Raw genomic sequence first — 21,072 nt, forward strand, 5'->3', positions numbered from 1 at the left:
TAATCTTAAATATCTTAAGGTATCCACTTTGCCCGGCCTTCCCCTACATGCGGCCGGGTATAAAAGAAGCGCGCGCGGCCGCGTACGAGTCACAACGCGACCGAGAGCGATAACTGCGAGTGATATCGAAGCGAATACAGTGAATTGTGTGGCGCGGTGTTTGTGATTAAGTGATTTAGTGTTACAGTAGTTCACGTGCTGTTGTGTTTGTGTTAGTGAAGTGTGCTTTTATTTTAAAGTCTCATCGGTATTTACATATTCAATTCTTATAACATTCTTTTCAACCATATCTTTAAGAAAATGTACTTGTTTAGGGGGTGCTCTGGTGTGTGTGTGTGCTAAGAGTCCGGGTTCACACAATAAAGACACTCTTTCACACAAAACCAATATTTATTATTAGCACTAGTAACACTACAGTCCACGGGGGTAATCTTCATAAGGTTTACGTGGGTTTTATTATCTGTGCTCAACTATAATGCGTGACAGTTTCTTCCCCTCCTCCTTCATACTTTCGCCATTTTCGTCCACCGTCGCATGGGCAACCATGTTGTTTTTTGTGATCTGTCAAATCTCAATAATTATCTGTCAAACGTCATTACAGTTTTAAAGTTAGTCAAGTGAAGTTTTGCGTTGATTAAATTCCGTAACTTATTCTCTTAATTTCTAAAGCTGTAATAGCGTTTTTAAGTTGGTCGAGTGAAGTTTTGCGTTGATTCAATTCCGTAACTTATCCTCCCAGTTTTTGAACCTGCAATCGTGTTTTGAAACAATGTTTAATCATTGTTGCGTTGAGTACTGTGATAGTAAACGAAAGGACATCAACCTTTATAGGTTTCCAAAAAGTGAAATAATGTCCCAAAAGTGGTTGGAATGTATTAATTCGGATTCATTGCGAACCTTGAACACTCAAGATCTTCGCAAGCAGTATGTGTGTCGAAAACATTTTGTAAAAACATTTTTTACCTCGTCGGGTCAGAGATCTCGTCTACGTAGCGATGCATATCCAACGATATTCAATCATGGGACTACAATGATAATACCTGATGAAGCCAGTAAGTAGCAATTTGTGTGATAATTTATTTGAAATTTTCTACTTAAAACTCTTCAGTTTTAAATGCTTTGGACTTGAATAATAACTAAGTACTTAAGCCATAAATATATTCTATTGATGCGGCCTTATACTTGTAAGCTTCTATGTTAATAACACTTGAATCAGATCAGATAAATTATGATTAAATATCTGAAAGTTTAAAATTACACCTTATCCTTCTAGATAATGTCAATGATGAGCATAATTATATGAAAAAAAGAATGCACATGGATCATACCTATTGTAAACCACATGTAACAGAGAAACGAAGAAGAATTGGAGGTGGTAAGTTACTTCACACAAAATTAGAATCACATTTGTAAATAACATAGAGTAGCAAACAATCAATTTGAATCACAATGATAATCACTACTGCAATGATATTATCTATATTCACCCAAAATATCAGAAATTATTAAGGTACTGCCGGTGTTGGGAAAAGGGAATAGGGATAAGGCAAAGAAAGAGGTTGTTTACTTCAATGAATCTGTAAGCAAAGGTGGACATCATGGCTCTATGAATTATAGTAGTAGGTATTTAATCTGAACTAAGTTTACTGTGAAATTTGTATTTTTTATTTAGTTAGTATATTTGTATTCTATGTACTAATGTCTAAATATTGTTTTTAGAAATGTGTACCATGCCATCTGCATCTTATATTGAAAAGTAACTATTGGGAAACCAACTGGTAAGAATGCTTTCAAATAATTTTTGATGCAATTGATTGTAAATTTAGTCAGCAATAATTAATGTAAATTTATACAATTTCAGTTTCATCCATCCACTCTGTATTGAAACCACGAAGGCATGCTCTTTTGATCAAAAAAAGACACACACCTTTGACTTTAAAAAATATCAAGGGAATATAATTTGTCCAAAAATGAAGATAATTTTAAGAAACGGGCTAAAAGAGCCATCAAGTTTTCAAGACATTTAAGTATAATTAAATGCCTAGAAAAACTTAATCCATTGGCACAAAAGTTTTTATGGATGCAGATAAATCTATGTAAAAAAAAAGCCAGAGGACGTCGATTCACTGATGATGAAAAGTTATTAGCTATGACTATTATGAAGCAAAGTCCAAAGTGCTATAAATTTCTGCAAAAAATATTTATTTTACCATCAAAAATATAAACATTAAATAAAATGATCACAAATTTAAATGTTGAAGCTGGCATAAATGAACAAATTTTTGAAGCTGTAAAGCAAGAGGTAATATATATTTAATTTTTTAATTTGCATTTTAAATATTAAGTTATAAAAACCTAGAATATTGCTGAATATATATTTAAACATATTTCTAGAAAAAAAATTGTAAACAAAAAATATACATAATGAAATTAATAATTTTATAATAAAATTGAGCAATATTATTATTCTTGATATGGGATAAATTATAACAATATAACAATTTGGTTACATACAGATATAACTATTTATTATTAATTTTAAATATTATGTTTATAACTTTCAGCACTATTGTATAATTGTAACACATAATAATATAATTTAATTTTCAGATAAGTGTGATAATAATCAATGGGCACAGACTAAGCGTAATATATGACCCATCGCACCTATTGAAAGGTATAAGAAATAATTTTTAACAAAAACATAGAATTGAATGGAAACATTTCAACATGGAAAGACATAATTGAAGTTTATAAAACTGATTGCCATCATGCCGAAATGAGGTTGTTACATAAATTGAATGATGAACATGTCATTCCAGAAAAATTAAAAGATGAAGGTATGAATATGTTTTACTTTATTATTCAATGACTTTCATTTTATCACATTGTGTCCTATCATGCAACTAATTATTGCTCCCTCTAATTCAATGAACACCAAAATAGTGGTATCATCTCAGTTTAGCTGATGCATTACTACTGTCTGTGGAATAGCTTTGCATCTTCAAGTTATGTAGAGAATTCTTTGATGTAGAAATGAGTAAACTTTTATGTACTTGGGATCTTGGGATTTAAAAAAAAACAAATCTAATCATAATAATATAAGCAAACTAATTGGTTGTATTTTTATCACCAAATTAGCATATTTATAATGTATAGCATTGGTTCCATCACACTTTTCTAAGGCATTTAGCCAAATGTTTTCCTATTTGTACTTTACCTTACCTTACCTTACCACCAATTGATACGGGACTATGGAACCAGACTTGTGTATATTATATTGTTAGATATCTTCAGCTTATAGCTAAATATTATTTTAATTTCATGTAAAAAATGCTACTAGAGTATTTAGCAAGACAATGGCAGCTACTTTATCATATTCTGCTCAGTTTTGTAAGTATATGATATTACCTATATTCAGAATTTGAAAATAAGTATTTAGTGGCTAATATTTTCCTAATATGCTTTTAAGAATGATTAATCTGTTCCTCTCAACTATAACCCCCTAAGACAACATTCACTTATAGTATAATAATATAAGGCCAACAAGCCTAATTATTTATTTATTTAATATTATTATTAAATATAAGTAATATATAAGTACACGGTTATTTAATTAATCTGAATGATTTACTAATTTTCTTTTATTTCTAGCTCATTATGCTGACGGAAAAACTGTCAGCACTACGTTAAAAAATACAGCAGACATAATTTCATTTATGGATGATCTATTTGACTCCGTGAACGGCGCAAATACGAAAATAGGGCAAACCACTTCGACAAGCGGTAACAGATAAATCGCCCCACATTGCATTTTGGCAAGAAGCTATAAAAAATTGAAAATTTAAAATTTGTTGATAATTGTAGGTAAAAAAGTGTCTGTGCCTTCATTGAAAAATTGGGTCACTACCCTTAAAAGTTATCAGAGTGTGGCAATATTTAAAAAGTAAACATATTAATATTATGCGCCCGCGATACTTTAACTCTGATCCCATTGAAAACTTTTTTGGACAGGTGCGAGCGTATAACTTTCGAAATAATAATTTAAATTGTCACACTTTCAAAAGCACCTTTAAGTCACTCTTAATCACAAGGTTTATAAAATTTCACTCTGAGACATTTAATTGTGAAGAGGATTCAGGTGAACAATTATTAAAAGTAAAATCGTTATTTAATATGATGCACAACCCTAAAAAAAATAATATTGTAAATATAGATTCACCTGAATCCTCTGGGTCTCAGAATACATCAGAAAATATTATAACATCAGAAAAGTTAGAAAGAATTAATGTTCACTCACATGCATTTACTACTGGGTGGGTTGTAAAAAAAATTCTAAAAAAAATTGATTGTAAAAAGTGTAAAGATAATTTGACTTGCAAGGAATCCAATTATGAAACTAATTCCATTAATCATTGATTTCTTGCAAGGAATTTAAAATATGAAGAATCCTCGAAAATTGACCTACCCATCGGAGTATGCCGTGAGGTTTTTTAAAAATATCACTGTAGAGTCGAGTAAGTATTTAGAAACCAAACCCCCAGGGGGAAAAGTAATAGAAAGGTTAAAAAATTTTATAAAGTCAAAGTATGTATTTGAATCGCTAGAGTCATATACACAAAGAAAAGGTGTTAGAATATTTTCTTGATTTAACTTTGCGATTAACAGTGTTTAATTGGTGCAATACAATTAATAAAATTTTAAAAGGCACGGATATTTTTCGCCTGCAAAATAAAAAATTGCCTAATATGCAAATGAAAGCATATAATAAATATTTAACAAGATTAAGAAATAAATCTCGTCAAAAATAAACATTTGTTTTCTTCTACGACCTTTAAAAATTATTACAATAAAAAGAAGAGATATAAATAAAAGTACCTACTGCTAGGTTCTTTTTTTGGCTGAATCTATAAGTCACCTGTGCCATGGTATTAATGATTATTTAAAAAAGTTGTCCTTAAATTTGTGGTCTTTGCCATCTTTTGAATTGAAAATTTAAAAAAAAAATAAAGCTGTCATTTTTTTAAATTACGTTCAAATCGTTCTATACGTACATGGGAGTGCCCTGTCTGATGCGTAGCATCTACAATAGTAGTCTGTGCTACAGTCTACAGTTTATAATTACTAAGAAGTTACACTTGTTTACCTCTATACCTTACTCGCTCTGATAAAACTTATACGCACTGTTATTCCTTCACTACTCGCTCTCTGATTTACATGGTTGCTTTGGATTCCCGAACTGACGAGGCAAGATTCCCAACCCCATACATATGGGTCGGACAATCTTGACATCGCGATGTACAAAATTAAAGAAATTGTACAGCGCCATCTATTGCCCTAATTTATAACTACTGTACGGCATTACTTATTACAACGCCATCTTTTAGTTTTCGATGGATTAAATTGTCTATTTTATTAATTGATCTTTGAACAGTACTCTAATATCTATGTGTTTAGTTCTTTTTGAGTTTTCATAACTTTTAGACATAAAAATGGCTCCGACATTATCAACAAATAAAATAGAATCAATCTTGTAGTTTAGATGTTGACTAAGCCCTTAAGATTTACCAATTCTTGAGCTGTAGCTGCAGCAGCAATGTACTCTGATTCAGCTGTTGAGAGAGCTACACAGGATTGTTTCTTTGAGAACCAGGCTATGGGGTTTACTCCATGTAAAATCAATCCACCGCTTACACTCTTTTGTCATTTCGATCACCAGCCCAATCAGCATCTGAGAATCCATACAAGTTTTTATCAGTAGTCTTTTTTAAATATAAGTCCTTTATCTTTTGTTTCTTTAAGGTAGCGCATAACTCTCTTACTAGCTTTCCACAGTTGTTCATTCGGTTTGTCTAGATATCTACTAAGATAAGATACTACAAATGTTAAATCTGGCCTTGAAGTAACAGTTAAATAAATCAAACTTCCAATTAGTTCACGGTAAGGTACATCTAATTTTTCTTCTTTGTCATTAACCTCTATATTATAGTTTATTTCCATAGGTGTTTTCATGCCTTTGCATTCATACATATTATGTTTCTTTAATATCTTCTCTATCTTATTGGTTTGTTTCACAGTTATAGTATCCTCATTTTCTCTATTTCCATTCCAAAATCTTTTAGGAATGGAAAATAAATCTCCTAGATTCTTTGCATTAAATTTCTTTTCCAGAGCTTTCACAATAACATCTCTATTTCCTAAAATTAAGATATCATCTACATATATTAACATCCAACAATCATCTTGTAGTACATACAATAATCATATTCTGAGCGTTGAAATCCATTATTCTTTGCAAATTCATTTATTGTTTCATTCCAATATTTAGGCGATTCTGTCAAACCATATAAAGCTCTTCTTAGCTTTAGTACTGTATTAGATTCCTGACTTTTAGTCCTTGAGGTACTTTAATGTAAACATCAGATTTTAATTTTCCATTCAAGAAAGCTGTTGGAATATCAAGTTGAATAATTTTTAAATCTTCTTGTATTGCTTTAGATAAAAACATTCTTATTGTAGAGTGTCTAGCAACAGGTGCATAGTTGCTTTGGAAAGTATCTTCTTTTCTTTGTTGGAAACCCTAACAACTAATCTCGCTTTTGTACCATCTTCTTTTTCTTTAAAAATCCATTTTGTATCTATTGCTTTTTTTCGGCAGGTAGTTTATTTTCTTCCCAGGTTTCTAGTTTTTCAAGTGCATTTAATTCTTTATTAACAGCTTCTTCCCACTCTGTATTATTCATTGCTTCTTCAAATGAATTTGGTGTTTCAGCACTCAAACATATAACTATATTAGATTCATATTCATCAAAATAAGTAGGTCTTTTTATTATTCTTCCTGATTTAGACCGCTTTTCTATTTCTTGCTTTCTATCACTTGTTTCTTCATTTATGGTCTCGTCTTCTTCATTCGTATCTTCATAATGATTTCTTATATTTACGCGAATGTTAGACATTGAAATTAAACTAATTTTTCGGATTCTATCGCGGTTTTTTGTTTTTTATTTTTCTCCCGACGTTTCGAAGACTTTGCAGCCTTCATGGTCACGGGGGACTGAGGTGTTGTTCATCCGCAAAGTCAAAGTTACAATATCTACCTACATTTTACAATTATACAACTTTTTAAATTTTTAGTTGTTGGTGGTCCGATCTACGCAGAATGAGCTCACAGTGTCTTGAAGTCTGGCAGCCGGTCTTTTGGGTTCCGATTTAATTAAATGTAGTACTGAATCCCAGGCTTGTGCAAGCTTCCAACCATCTTCCCTATTGAAATTAGGATGTTTTTAATTTCAATAGCCTCGCGAATCATCCTGGGCAAGAATCGGTGTTCTTTGGCGAGGATTTGTGGCTTGTCTAGTCGCAGATAATGATTGGCGCCTCCTTCAGAGTGTTCAGCGACTGCAGACTTCGTCGAGCGTCGGTGTTTCACGTCAGCTATATGTTCTTATACGCTGGTCACTAAAATACTACTTTTTTGTACGATATAAGAGAGGCAAAAGTTGCAATCTATTTTGTATACTCCCGGTTCTTGTAGAGGTATATGACACTTGACAGGTGGTAAAATTGACTAATCTTCTTAGGCGGCTTAAAATAAGTTTTTATGGAAGCACGCTTCAGGATGTAGCCAATCTTGTCGGTGACTCCTCTTACATATGGTAATACAACCGGAACACGTTCAACTGTGGCTGGTTTCACTCGGTTTCTGTGACGGCGGCGTGGAATTTGGAGCTTGTTGTCTCGCAGCACTTGCTTGACATGTTGCAGCTCAGCGGCCAGGTGTTTTCGTCACAGATTCCTTGTGCTCTCTGAAACAAAGATTTGCCCACGGTAGCTAACTGTTTTGGATGGTGATGAGATTCACCGTTCAGATATTTATCAGTATGGGTCTGTTTCCGATGCACAGTATGACTTAAGGTCTGATTAGGATTACGGATGATTAAAACATCTAAGAAAGCAAGAGATTTATTCTGTTATAACTCCATAGTAAATTGGATTTTATTGTTGATGGAGTTGAGGTGATTTAAAAATGCAGTTACTTTATCAGATGGTAAAATTGTGAAAGTATCGTCTACGTACCGTTTATAAAACCTTGGAGTGACCGGGGCTGTACTTCAGGGCTGTCCCCTCGAAGTCTTCCATAAATATATCGGCGACTACGGAGATACAGGGGAGCCCATCGCTACCCTCAACTTGTACATAGAACTGATTATTCCACAACATATAGCCAGATGTAAGGCAATGTTGGAGTAGTTCTGCATATTCTACAGGAATGTTATTCTCTGCCAACTTCTTAGATACAATTCTGATGCAATCTTGTACTGGTAAGCTCGTAAGAGAGACTGGACATCAAAACTGACCATAGTTTCATTGTCAGCTAATTTTAGGTCTTTAATATCGCTGACAAATTGGTATGAATCCTTCACAGACGCTCTAGTGTTTCCTCTAAGTGGTGAAAGCACTTTTGCTACGTGCTGAGCCAATCTGTAGGTTGGTGTGTCGATCTGACTCACAATGGGACGTAGCGGAGCATTTAATTTGTGTATTTTCGGTAACCCATACAGTTTAGGCGGTTTTGCACACGAAGGAACGAGTAAGTTTACGTCAAGATTTAACTTATCGGAGTAATCTTTATTAAAGAGCTAGTAGCCTTTAATACTTTGGTAGTCGGGTCTTCGTTTTGACTATTTTATAGGTACTTACATCCGATATAAGTTGTTCCATTTTATTATTGTAGTCTGACGTATCCATTACTACTGTCGCATTTCCTTTATCTGCACGGAGAATGGTAAGGTCCTTCATCGATCGCAAGTTCTTTAAAGCGATATATTCGTGTTTTGGAAGATTTGGTTTCGGCACTTCTTTTGACGCAAAATTGACGAAATGTCCTGGCGTATCGCCTCCGAATCTTCGTGTTTTAAGTTATTTTTGAAGAGACTATTCTCAACATTGCAAATAATGTCTTCATACGGTATCCTTCGTGGTGTAACAGCAAAATTTAAGCCTTCTCGATAAAACCTGAATTGTGTTTTCGTCCAATGATTGTTTTGACAGATTTATTACTGCGCGTTGTCCATGGTTTGCGCGGGAGTGTATCTTATCTATGGTCGCGCGCGTTCCATTCCTACACTCGGTGTTTTTAAGATTATCAACAAATAATTTTGATTGTAATTTATTATATTTTATTATATGTTTGTTATTGCATTCATTATATTTGGAAGATTCGCGCTTATTTAAGGTCTCGATGCAATTTTTAAAATCAAATGCTGACAACGCTGTCCTCAATTCATTGATATAATCTCAACACAATTATTTATGTACTGGAGGTCGGATCGTGTTTCGTGTATGGTAGCTCGTAACAGTTTAGTACTCGCCTGGTTAAGAATTTTAGCGCCCCTCGTATGTATTTCTTTGGGTGATAGCTTGACACACGTAGGGATGAGATTGTGGTCACGACATCTCTTCAAGAAATTCAATGATGTGCAGAATCTTGCTTAGTTTTCAAATTCTCCAACCGGCGTATTTTGCTTGGCGATTTGACAGCTCGGTCAGCCGTTTAAACAAAACAACGCTAACTGTAATCATACCTTACGCCAATACCGCATTGTAATAAGGTCCGATGTGACTGCAACATGTTTTACAGTAAATTCATTTACCTAGCAGTAATCGATGTTGTAACGTTCAATATGAACTGGATAATCCATTATTAAGATGTCACAATTAATCAGTTGTGACTGAAAGTTGATTTATTTGCGCACTTATTTTTGCAATCAGCTAGTTAATGTTGCCAAAATATTTTTACGTCTTTCTTATGAAAAATATTGACCTTATGTTAAAAGCAACTGTTGTCATTGTCAGTATATTATATGAAAGGGTAGCGGCGGCATATCGTGTGATATTTAACATAAAGGCCTAGTATCTCCATTGCACGAATACAAAATGTAATGACACTTTCAATTGTATTAAAACCTTTTTCTTACTTCTACCTTAAAAAATACTGGCTATTTATCTCTATAATATCTTTGTATATTTTAAAATAGCTAGATTATCACTTTAGTAGTTATTCTTGGACCTTTTCGCCCTATTTATGTATTTGAACGTTTCACAAAATACTCATTCAAAAACATTGGAATACTAACTTTAACTACTATATTTTTTTGTTAGGATCTAACATATTGCTACGGAAAAATGTATTATAATTGATCAATCCGACAAACGCAATTACTAAGGTGTTATTATTACAATTAAGTAATCTTATACAGTTATAACTCATCGCATGCACTGATTGTATTCATTCAATGCGATGAAAAGCTATAATAACTAATATCTATAGCCTATACAGTTCATTATAATTCGGTATTGTTTGAAGCTAAATGATATTTTTATACAACTAAATATGAATAAAGGTAGATATAATGTACCCACACACGTCTTTTACCCCCGAAACCGGAATCGCAAATGGTTCCCACGTCCCACCGTGTATATTCCGTCCCATGACACGATAGCCTATCGCCATATCAGGCACTAATTCCAAACTCCAGGCTGATATTGAGTAGAAAAATACAATATCACTGCACGATCTGAAAATTGAACCCGAGACCTCAGCACTTGTACGGTAATACAACTACGCCACCGAGGAAGTAGATATATTATTTTCAGTGGTTATCTAAGATATTCAATGTGGAACACAAAATTTTATATAAGTCTAAAAACTTCTCCGTCTCGCCTTGATGAGGTTCTCTCGTCAGCAATACAGCACGATAACCGCATTTTTAAAAGCTATCTATTCGAATTTTATAATACACTACCTTTTGCCTGCAGCTCTGCTCGCGTGAAAAAGATTTCCAGGATAAATATTTTGTATCTTCCCAATAGTATCTTTAGTAGATCAGTGATCAATTTAAGAGATATTTGTACTTACTAACTCAACTAACAACTTACCTTACAATACAAAAAAAACACAATTCCATCATAATTGATATAACATTTTACCATGTCTGGCTTGATTGATACCTACAAGTTCTTTTATTAATCCACAACCAAAACCGGAACAGCAAAATTCTTTAATCCATAAAAAGGCGAATCAAGTATCAATTTTACCTTATAAGTGTTCCATAATGATTAAGTAATTGCAAAATGATCTACAGGTGGCAATTAGAATCGTCTGACTAAACAATTGGACGCGTTTTATACCTCAATAACGCAGTCCGCTTACATATTGGCTCACTTGTCCGTCTGTCACAATGAAATATTGACTTAAGAAGCCACTTACTTGATTACGATTTTGTAGGCTGTTTAGACGTTTGTCTGTCTAAATATTTTTTGTTAGATGATTATTTATTGTTGTGCAGTTATGGTTTTGTTTTGATTTTCGCGTGTCATAGTTCGTTTTAAGAACATTTAAATATTATTCATTCTTTAATATCTTCAGATAAGCTGCTATAATGCATTAACTGTCAACAAGAAATAAACTAATCTCGCTACGATCAAAATGCCTGTTGAAACTCTATAATCAGATGTATATTTTGTGTGATCCACAAATATTAGTTGTTTTAGCTCTAACCCAAAGCCTGTCTTATTTTATACACAAGGGTTCAAGACGGATGCTTAATATATCTTAGTATGGTTATATTAACATTAGATGCCCCTAACTCTAACTCGTAAATACATAGTTATGGTGAAAAAATAAATAAAGAAAAAAAAAATTATAAATTTCACCCGATTCTCATTATGAAATAATTATCTTTGCTCGCGGCTCCGTCCACGTGAAATAGTTTTTTCGGGATAACAGTCCCGCTTTATATATAACCAGGGTTTAAAGTAGCCTATAGCACTCGGTAGTAATGTAGCTACGTATTAGTGAAAAATAAATCTAATACGGATTAGTAGTTCCTGAGATTAGGGTGTTCATACAAACTCTTTAACTTTATATATTAATAGATAAAGCGATTTTGCCATGAAAATATTGTGAGATTTTTATTACTGCTACCTTTACTAATGCATGTTGTGGCAAACTTTAAAGGCAGTGCATTTAAACTATTTGATTTTATATTGTATACTAACCTTAATATAAGTAATAGTATAACTCCTACTGGTTGTACATAAATAAATAAAGATGTGCTGCTTTTTCAATAAAGATCGGTAATTATCATTCTTAGAAGAATATAATAAATTTTAATTAATAATTCTCGCTTAAATCTATGACATATTTATATTATATACATTTTATCGCCTTTAATATCTAGGCCATCTCGTCCACATTGCATAAACACATTCGCTAGAGTTGTCCCTACCGGAATGCGCGACCGCAGGAGGGCATGTTAATTAATAGTGTTGTGCATACCGGCGGAGTTACGGGTGTCACCCCGCTCAAAGGGCACTGCCTACAATAATAGTTATTGTTTCTAATCTAACGGAAATATTAAAAGAATATAGATAATAAAATATTAGAAATTGTGTAAATATTTCAGTTGGAGCCTGATGCATCGATTGTTTTTTGTGCTGACGGGTTACGATTGCGCACTAGCAAATTAAACGATTGTAATAAATAAGTTTGAAAACGTATACTTACCAACTAAAGTAGGTAGAATATATTTACATAAAATAATATATAATGAAATTCTAGTTATAAATCATCAACACACTGAACATAAGCATCTTTACACACACCATTAAGCTTTCCACAGGTTATTGTTATAAATTGTTCATATCCACGGCTTATGCGAATCATCTTCATGACCACAAACTAAATAAAAAAAAATACGTTTCATATTATCGACAACGGAAAACAATGCCGCAATTGCAATCTTATATTTCAGCAATATGTTATGCTGTTAAAAATATGACAATTACTATATAATTGTTAGCAGTCTCCAGTAAATATAATTGAAAATTATAAAAATTAAATTAATGTTATATAATTAACTTAATCGATCGATCCTAACTTCGACCATATTAGGCGAAGTTAGAACTAAGACTCATATATTTCTGTGTGAGATCTTTATTTAGTACTTTTGATTAATTGTTAATATTTATGTTACTAAACATGGATGGGTGACTGCAAGTCCTTTTAAGTTCTTCACATTAATATAGAAATATTATCTGCATGTTATTTGTTACTAAACTGGAAACAAGATATATCATATTGCACCTGGTTTCACTACTTTAATGGAAAACCTCATTAATTCAAAATTTAATCCTCACCTGACTAAAGGATATCACTTCAAGGGAACTCATACACACCCGAAAAAAAACTATAATTTACCCATGTTACTGCGCCTATGAAGTGAAGCCACCATTTTGACATGCTATTTTTTACTTATTTTTCTTCTGTTCATACTCCATTCCTTTGATGTTCATTTGGTTTATCCGTGCTTCAACCAGACGTGAAATACAAACGACGGACTCCGTAGCCGCCGGCGACTTGCCGCGTAAAGCCGTCGGCGAACCGACGACATCTCCGGCAGGCTTCCATCATAAGATCAGTATAACAGTAAAGTAAAATTCAGTATAATGGTGTGACGAACAGATAGGGTGGTTGAGAAGTGCTATAAACAGAAGTTTGAAGTAACAAAGTACAACATTTCATAGTCCTACGCTCGTCACATCAGCATTTGCTGGTGGTAGGATATATTTTATATCCGCCCGGATGGCGTACAAAGTGTTAAACCCGCCATAGTGGCTCGCGTACCGGGATCGGCCTGAGTATGCAATTCGAACGGGCCGGCATAATTGTGTCGCCTGTCGAAGGGTAATCATCTCTCGTCAGTCGACATTCTATTAGAACTCACTTTACTTTTAGGTGCAGTGGGTCACTTTCCATACTGTATAAAAAACATCAGATTTCAAACAAAGACCAGCAATTACTTGACTGCAATTTTCTTTAAACCATCGAACAGTGTATGGTCACTGCTATCTAGAAAATAAATAGGCAAATTTTTTTTAAACCAAAACGGAATTCCGAAATGATGCCACGTCTCCAACATCAATTAATGTCATATACATAAGTATCAGATTGATGGCTTAGAAGCCTATATGAAGTCACTTCGTGTAATCAATAATGAGATTTAGGGTTAATTTTTCTATAATTCGTTTTTGATACATCAAATAAATTATTATTATTATTATACAATAAATTTAATTTTGAATTCGTTTGAGTTGTATTTATCCTGCGCATATTTTTTACCTGATGATGGAAAAATCGGCCCTAAAACTACTAAGCATTAGGCATTATTTGGCAGTGTAACTAATACGAGGCGCTAGGGGATATATCTTTGCGAAAGCTTTATACCCGATTGCTGAAATGGTTTTTCTTTCCTTGCAGGCTCGAGACACCTTGGAGCGATACCCTGAGTGATTGCCACATTCGCCACTCTAATCCCACCACTGTTATTTAGGATTTTGATGTTAAATATTTTTAAACTATATCCATTATTTTAATCCTTAACTAGTATGACCAGTTCATCAGAGTAACCTAAAATAATTCCGTAAGAGGTGAATTACCTAAATAATTTATTGTAATATACATCAACACTATTATTAAGTAACGAAGCATAATTACTACTGCGAACAAAATAAAACATTAGTGTTTGCTAATAACGGCTTGACAATCTTATAATACATTACTCGATACTATACAACGGTTAATAATTATTATAATTATATATGTTGATATATAGCCTCGTTTCCTGCGTTACTTGTTAACTGAATATTGTAGAATATTATTTGCTTAATGTAGCCCATTTAATAAAATATGGGTAGTTATAAAATAATTTTCGAAGTTAATTGTACATGTCAATATATTAGAAAAAAATGTTTTATAAACAAAAATAAACCGTAACGTAAAAACTTAAGAATGTAAATTCTCTCCCCCTTGTTCCTATTGCTATTATATTTGAATTTTTATGAATTAATAATTGCGTTTTTTTTAAATACCGAAGTAATCCTTACGCTATTTTACATTACCATCTACTTTATTTATACAATTAAATATTCTTTTCTATAAACTACACATACGATGAAACTACATTAATTTTCAGCCTATACGTAGAGTTCAGTCAGGCAGAACTATTCCTACCACTAAGGAACAGAATCCAAACACCATTGTTTAGAATAGGACACAATACCACACCCTACTAGACACTGAAACAGAATGTTTCTGAGTAACAAACGCAATGCAGTGCGTGAAGTAGTTATAATTCAAAGTTATGACCAGCATTGCTAATAAAATGGCAGGCGTAGCTTACACTGACGAGCGACATGACTCGAAATTCAATTATAAAAAAATATATATTAATTTAAAACATGTCCATTAAATTAATAATCATAGCAACTCAATATATGGGTGAGTCTAACTCACGCATTTTAACCAGACTTGATCTAACTGTAACAGTATTTTTTGCTATATAATAGTAACGGGCCGTCAATTAGAACTATAATGCTGTGAAATTACAAAACACGAATAACATGTGACAGACATAATTTATTTAGTGATATGGATTGGTTATACCGTGCAAGTTGACTCGCCTGTCGAGCGCCGTGTAACAAGAAGCTAGGCGAGTTGTCACAACTGCCTATGTATAGATGGTATGTACACCGTACGGGCGTGTGTAATGCTATGCCAATATAAGGATGTGTTATATTTTACACCCGACAAAATGACCACCGTTCATAGAAAAGAAAGACTTAATAGTGGCTAGTTCTGTGGGTTCGCGTTTAAGTATCTTCTCATAGACAGTTAGATGCATAGAATACGGTAAGACGCTTGTCATGTGAAGATCTACAGGGTTGTAAATATTTTTAATGTTATGTACCAGACGTTTGTACTATATTAATATCATGTATTTTTTTATTCTATCCCGTTTTCTGGCCCTAATAAAAAAAAAACAAAATAGTCACATTAATACTCATCGAGGTTGAATTCAACATTATATTTGGACTAAATAGGTTATTCTTACCTGGTTCAATGACGTGCGCACGATGCTCAGCTAGAATAATAAATAGAGTAACCAATACGACTTGAGCTTGTCGGTGAGCACATGACAGTAAATGTCCATACAATAGACAGTAACTCGCCGAGTGTAACCTCGTCATTAGTAGCAATAAGTACAGCTGCGACTCGCACTCGAGCTTTCAATAACTCTGACCTTACCATAATGTTAATTAAACTTATGTTTACCTTTGGCGTAAATTGTTGACAATTTTGCATTATATTGTGTAATTTGTACACGTCCAGGTTATTTTATGGGTTTTAGATTATATCTAGGGGCGAAGGTAGATTAAACAAAACTGAAGGAAATACGCATGTGTGTAATTAGGTGTTGATATTATTTTTTTCTAATAAAACTTGGCGAGTTTAAAGTATTTGTCGCAAACCGCCTTAAACGTTAAAATGTTTAATATGTTTTGGGTGGAATCTACACACATTTACGCCGTTTTATTTACGATATTTTATTGATTTTATTGGATTCTTGAGTGCAAGAAAAAATATTGTTCACCACAAATAAACATCCATCCAAATATCGGCTTCTTTTTCAACTCAAAATACTTATAAAAGATTTTCAATTTCGTTAATGCTTCTAGTGAATATTTGTATTTAAAGAGAGATCGAACTTATTTTTAATGACAAAATAAAGCTACTGATGCTGTTTTACAAACTTATAACATTCATTACAATTTCACAATTTTAAGGAATTGCTTGTGAAATATCTATTCAGAAATTTAGCCATTAGGCATTTTATTATGTTACAATCTTCTAAACACGACATTTAACTCAACTATGATTAAACTACGAAGTCACAGGTTTTGCTGAATGTTTGTGTAATTGTGTATTTGCAATAATTAAGTAAATATAATAAATCAATGTTACTATTTCCAGTACAATTCTCAGAACTAAACATAAAATTAATTATTAGCACATATTAATTATCGTTTTTCTCTGTTATTTAGGCATAAATCTTGACTTAGCTACAAATTGGTAGGTAATTTGCTAATTTTAAATTTAGAATATAATATTTATTTTTTTATAAGTAATAAAAGATTGCCAATTTATTTATTCTTGATTGGGTTAAGAAAGTTCTGAACCTTTTTGTACATTAGTCATCACGAAATAAGTATAAAATTAAAAAGAAACAAAACCACGTCCCGTGACCTTTAATGAAACACGTAATCGTATAATTGTAACGAAAAATTAAAGCAACAAATTAATTTCGAAGTAAAATTATTTTCATAATAAAGTGTTTTGTAAGCAATGGATCATAGAAAGGAGCGCTCGTTGTAAAAACTGAACGTTTTCTTATTGCAAATGTAAATAATACAAGAGGCGTTTTGTTTACGAATATAATTTTATTAACAATTTTAATTTAATGACTGCACTTGTAAGTCGATATCGTATTTACAATTTGCGATTTTATAATAATATTATGATACATTTTACAATTCTTAATCTACTATTCAACTAATAGTTAGTCCGTCCCACGTCTAATGCACAAGTTGATAAATAATCAAAACTTAAAAAATAATAATTCGGAAAGTTTGCCAGGCTCGAAAATATATAAAATTTGACATGTTGACGCTTAGTTCGTGTGTATAGAAATGCTGTAAAACGATTACATATATTTTTCTATGTGCATTCATTTTAATATTTCAACTATATTAACAGAATTTATTCAGATAATATTAAAATAAATGCAGCATACACCATATTCATTATTTTGATTGAATTCTCTTCGTTTTTAGTATCTCGTCATGTGTTATTTGTTAATTAAACCAACGCTAAAAATTCTATATCAAGTATAGCCTAATATATTGTGCTCTATGTCATATAAAAAACTTAGATCAACGAAAGAAATGTCAAGTTTAAAAATGACAAAGACACATTACATAGCTAAAGAGCTAACTCAAAAAACAGCTTAAGATCGTTTATAAAACACCCACTCGTACTTTTCAGACTCTTCTTGCTTTAGTGGTTATTAACGCGGCTTATTGATTTCATTGTTTGTTTCTGTTGAATACATATTACGCAAATATACTGAAATGAAATAAAATCTCTAAATAAAAAAACACGTTTAAACTTAAATTATCACTTTAAAATAAGGTACCCGATACTATTTCAAAGAGCGAGACTTCAAATATAAATTTATGAAATATGTAACGGTATGTACGCGGCGCGGCGCTTAAAATTACGATTTATTTTCTAAAATCTATAGTATCACCTGCAAAATGCAAAAAGTTATGAGAATAGTCACACAACATCACGCATTTTATCCCCGAAGGGGTATGCAGAGGCGCAACCATGGCACCCACTTTTCACCAAGTGTTCCGTCCCATGATGTGATAGGGCGAGCCTATCGCCATATCAGGCACAAATTCCAGACTCCGGGCTGATACTGAGCAGAAAACCCAAATATCACTTTGCCCGACCAGGATTGAACAGGACCTCAGAGCGCTGCCGTACCGCGCATGCAGTACAACTACGACACCAAGGTAGTCAATGAGAATAGTCAAATGTCACAAAACATTATACCCAAGCAAATTACTTATTTTAATAACAAAAATTTTTCATTATATTGTTCCTTCTCTGCTTCATTCATATCTGATTTATTAAGTACCTATTTAAAATAGTTATCTTTTGACACTTAACTTTCTGTTATAAAAGTGTTACCTTATTTTTATTTTGCACTTAAATATTATAAAACTGATTAAATTTGATTGATATCTCTAAATACACATTTTCTGCAATAGAAATTTGTTGTTGAACATTAACGTCATAGCTACTTTAAATAAACAAATAATTTAATGCATCGACATATATGTACTATGTACTATATTTAGCGTTCGAACTTTAACTGTGTTCAACTGAATTGAACTGCAATCCATTCAAACTGACTTTAGTATGGTCAATATTGAGTTATAATCATATTAAAAAAAATCTAACTCGAAATGAAAGTTTAATATATTCCCGTATATTTTGTTCTTAAATAAACACGTATAAGTAATTTTAAACTTCATAATACAGTTATGGATTTATTTATACCAATAACAATAAATTGCCGCAATGATAAATATGGTTACAGTTGTATTATTTTATAATATTTTATTTATAAATGAAGTTAATGTCACTATCCACGCGATATACAACAGCTGTTAAATTAACGCGAATTATCGACAAATTCATTAAAATATACCTATAAAACCAATATCTTGTTATAATATTACGCTTAGGTATGATATTTTTGTATGTCATAGACAAAGTCTGATATATTTTTTCTACCTATTCTTCAAGCAATTGACCGTTTACAATCTTATGTTGGATTAATAGGGCATAAAAATAAATAAAAATAAAGCTGCCAGAGAGCAGCTAATGTAAATCTTAATTCACTTCGATAATCCTTAACAAAATACTAACCAATCCAGATCTATAAAATTAACTTCCATTTAATGTAAATCCGATGTAAAAACAATTACAATTGAACTCTATCACAGAGTTCTTTTAAAAAGCGACATTTTATAATTATTTGCCTTCTCCATCTATTGGCTTTGTCTTGAAATCAAAGACTTTGTAATAAAACACGGATTTAACGCGGTTATTTATATTATTATTTTCTCCCGACGCAACGAAGACTGCAGCCTTCATAGTCCTCCCCGTTACCAAGAAAGGTACAAAGTGTTCGAAACGTCGCGTCGGGAGAAAATCATAATATAAAATCCGTAAAATAGATTATACCAATGTTTAACATTCGCGTAAACATAAGACGTTAAAGACTTTGGTGTGTGTTTTCGTCTAAATCCAGCTTTTACGTTAATCGATTGAACCTATCTGTGCAAAATTTCAGCGATGGAGCGAATAGTGTTATACTCTACATCGCTGTGACACACTTTTCATAAACTTATCCATTATATATGTAAGATAAGAAGTCAATATTTCAAAAGAGCAATTTTATTATTTACTATTTAACCTGCTCTATAGACTCAAATAATTATTATATTAACTCAAAGCTTTATTTATTATCTTAACTCAAAACGACATCCTGTTGACTGAAATAAAACCGTGGATCTTATATCGCCTTTCATTTTAATTTGTCTATATTCTAAAACAAATGTCAAGTACGTAAACCAGGTAGGTAACATATCGAATTAATAACACTGGTATACTGACAAGTTGATTGTAATCTGTATTAATACGAATATGACGTAGATAAACACGTAAACTTAAAACCAGCACATGAATATGGGGCAATACAGACCTAAAATACCCATAGAAGTCAGGCTAATTTAGACATGGTGGATCAACATTAAAAAAATATTATTTTATTGTGATTTAGTTATTCGTTTTAAAACATCTCACACGTTATCTTTTGCACGTCTTTGATTCTGTTTAATCGGATTTGTTAAATTTATACTTGATTTTAAAATAATAATTATATCTTAAGAGATATTTTTTTAGACCAACGATATAAAGTGCTTTCCGAGGCTTTAAAATATTTGGGATTTTATCCAATTCACGTACTCGATCGAAATATAAGATACGAATAGAAATATTTCTCGCAATTTTTTGACGCACATATTCCTGAAATAATAAAGAATTTTTGTGGACCAAAATGAAAAATAAATATAATAAAAATCTTGAAATAATACTCGATAGGTACTTTAAGCCGAAGTTATCAGTTTTCACCCCAATAGTAAAGTTAGTTAAAGTAATAAATTGTAGATTTTTAAAACATTTGTTTACTATACAAACTATTAACGCAAAAAATTTACAACTGTTTGTGTACGTATAGCAGTTAATTCATAACTATTAAATGTATTTAAATATTTACAACGTAAATCAATAAATTAGTTATATCATGGCTCATTATAATGTTCACGGTACATGATTGATATATCGAATGGATTTCCATACGACAAAATAAACTTCAACATAAAATTAAATTGCTAATGCTGTTAAAATATTCTCGCCTAGGGTTTAAAGGCTTTAGAGCTTAAATAACCATAAATAAATAACACTCCATCAATAGAGATTATTTTACCGATAACATGTAAGTATTTTAAATGAAGTTAAATTAAAAAATTATGCAA

The 21,072-nt window shown here is 32.1% G+C and overlaps 1 protein-coding gene across 1 annotated transcript; it reads left to right on the top strand.

Annotated features, from left to right (window-relative positions):
* Positions 1 to 524: 524 nt before the first annotated feature.
* LOC119193358 (THAP domain-containing protein 2-like) lies at positions 525 to 1,751 on the top strand (the record flags this gene model as incomplete). Its single annotated transcript, XM_037446946.1, has 3 exons — positions 525 to 1,052; positions 1,274 to 1,375; positions 1,720 to 1,751. Coding segments are annotated over exons 1-3 (417 nt in total), but the record flags the coding sequence as incomplete, so codon positions are not given.
* Between the last annotated feature and the right edge of the window lie 19,321 nt (positions 1,752 to 21,072).

The sequence above is a fragment of the Manduca sexta genome, unplaced genomic scaffold (assembly GCF_014839805.1).
Source record: "Manduca sexta isolate Smith_Timp_Sample1 unplaced genomic scaffold, JHU_Msex_v1.0 HiC_scaffold_43, whole genome shotgun sequence".
NCBI lineage: Eukaryota > Metazoa > Arthropoda > Insecta > Lepidoptera > Sphingidae > Manduca > Manduca sexta.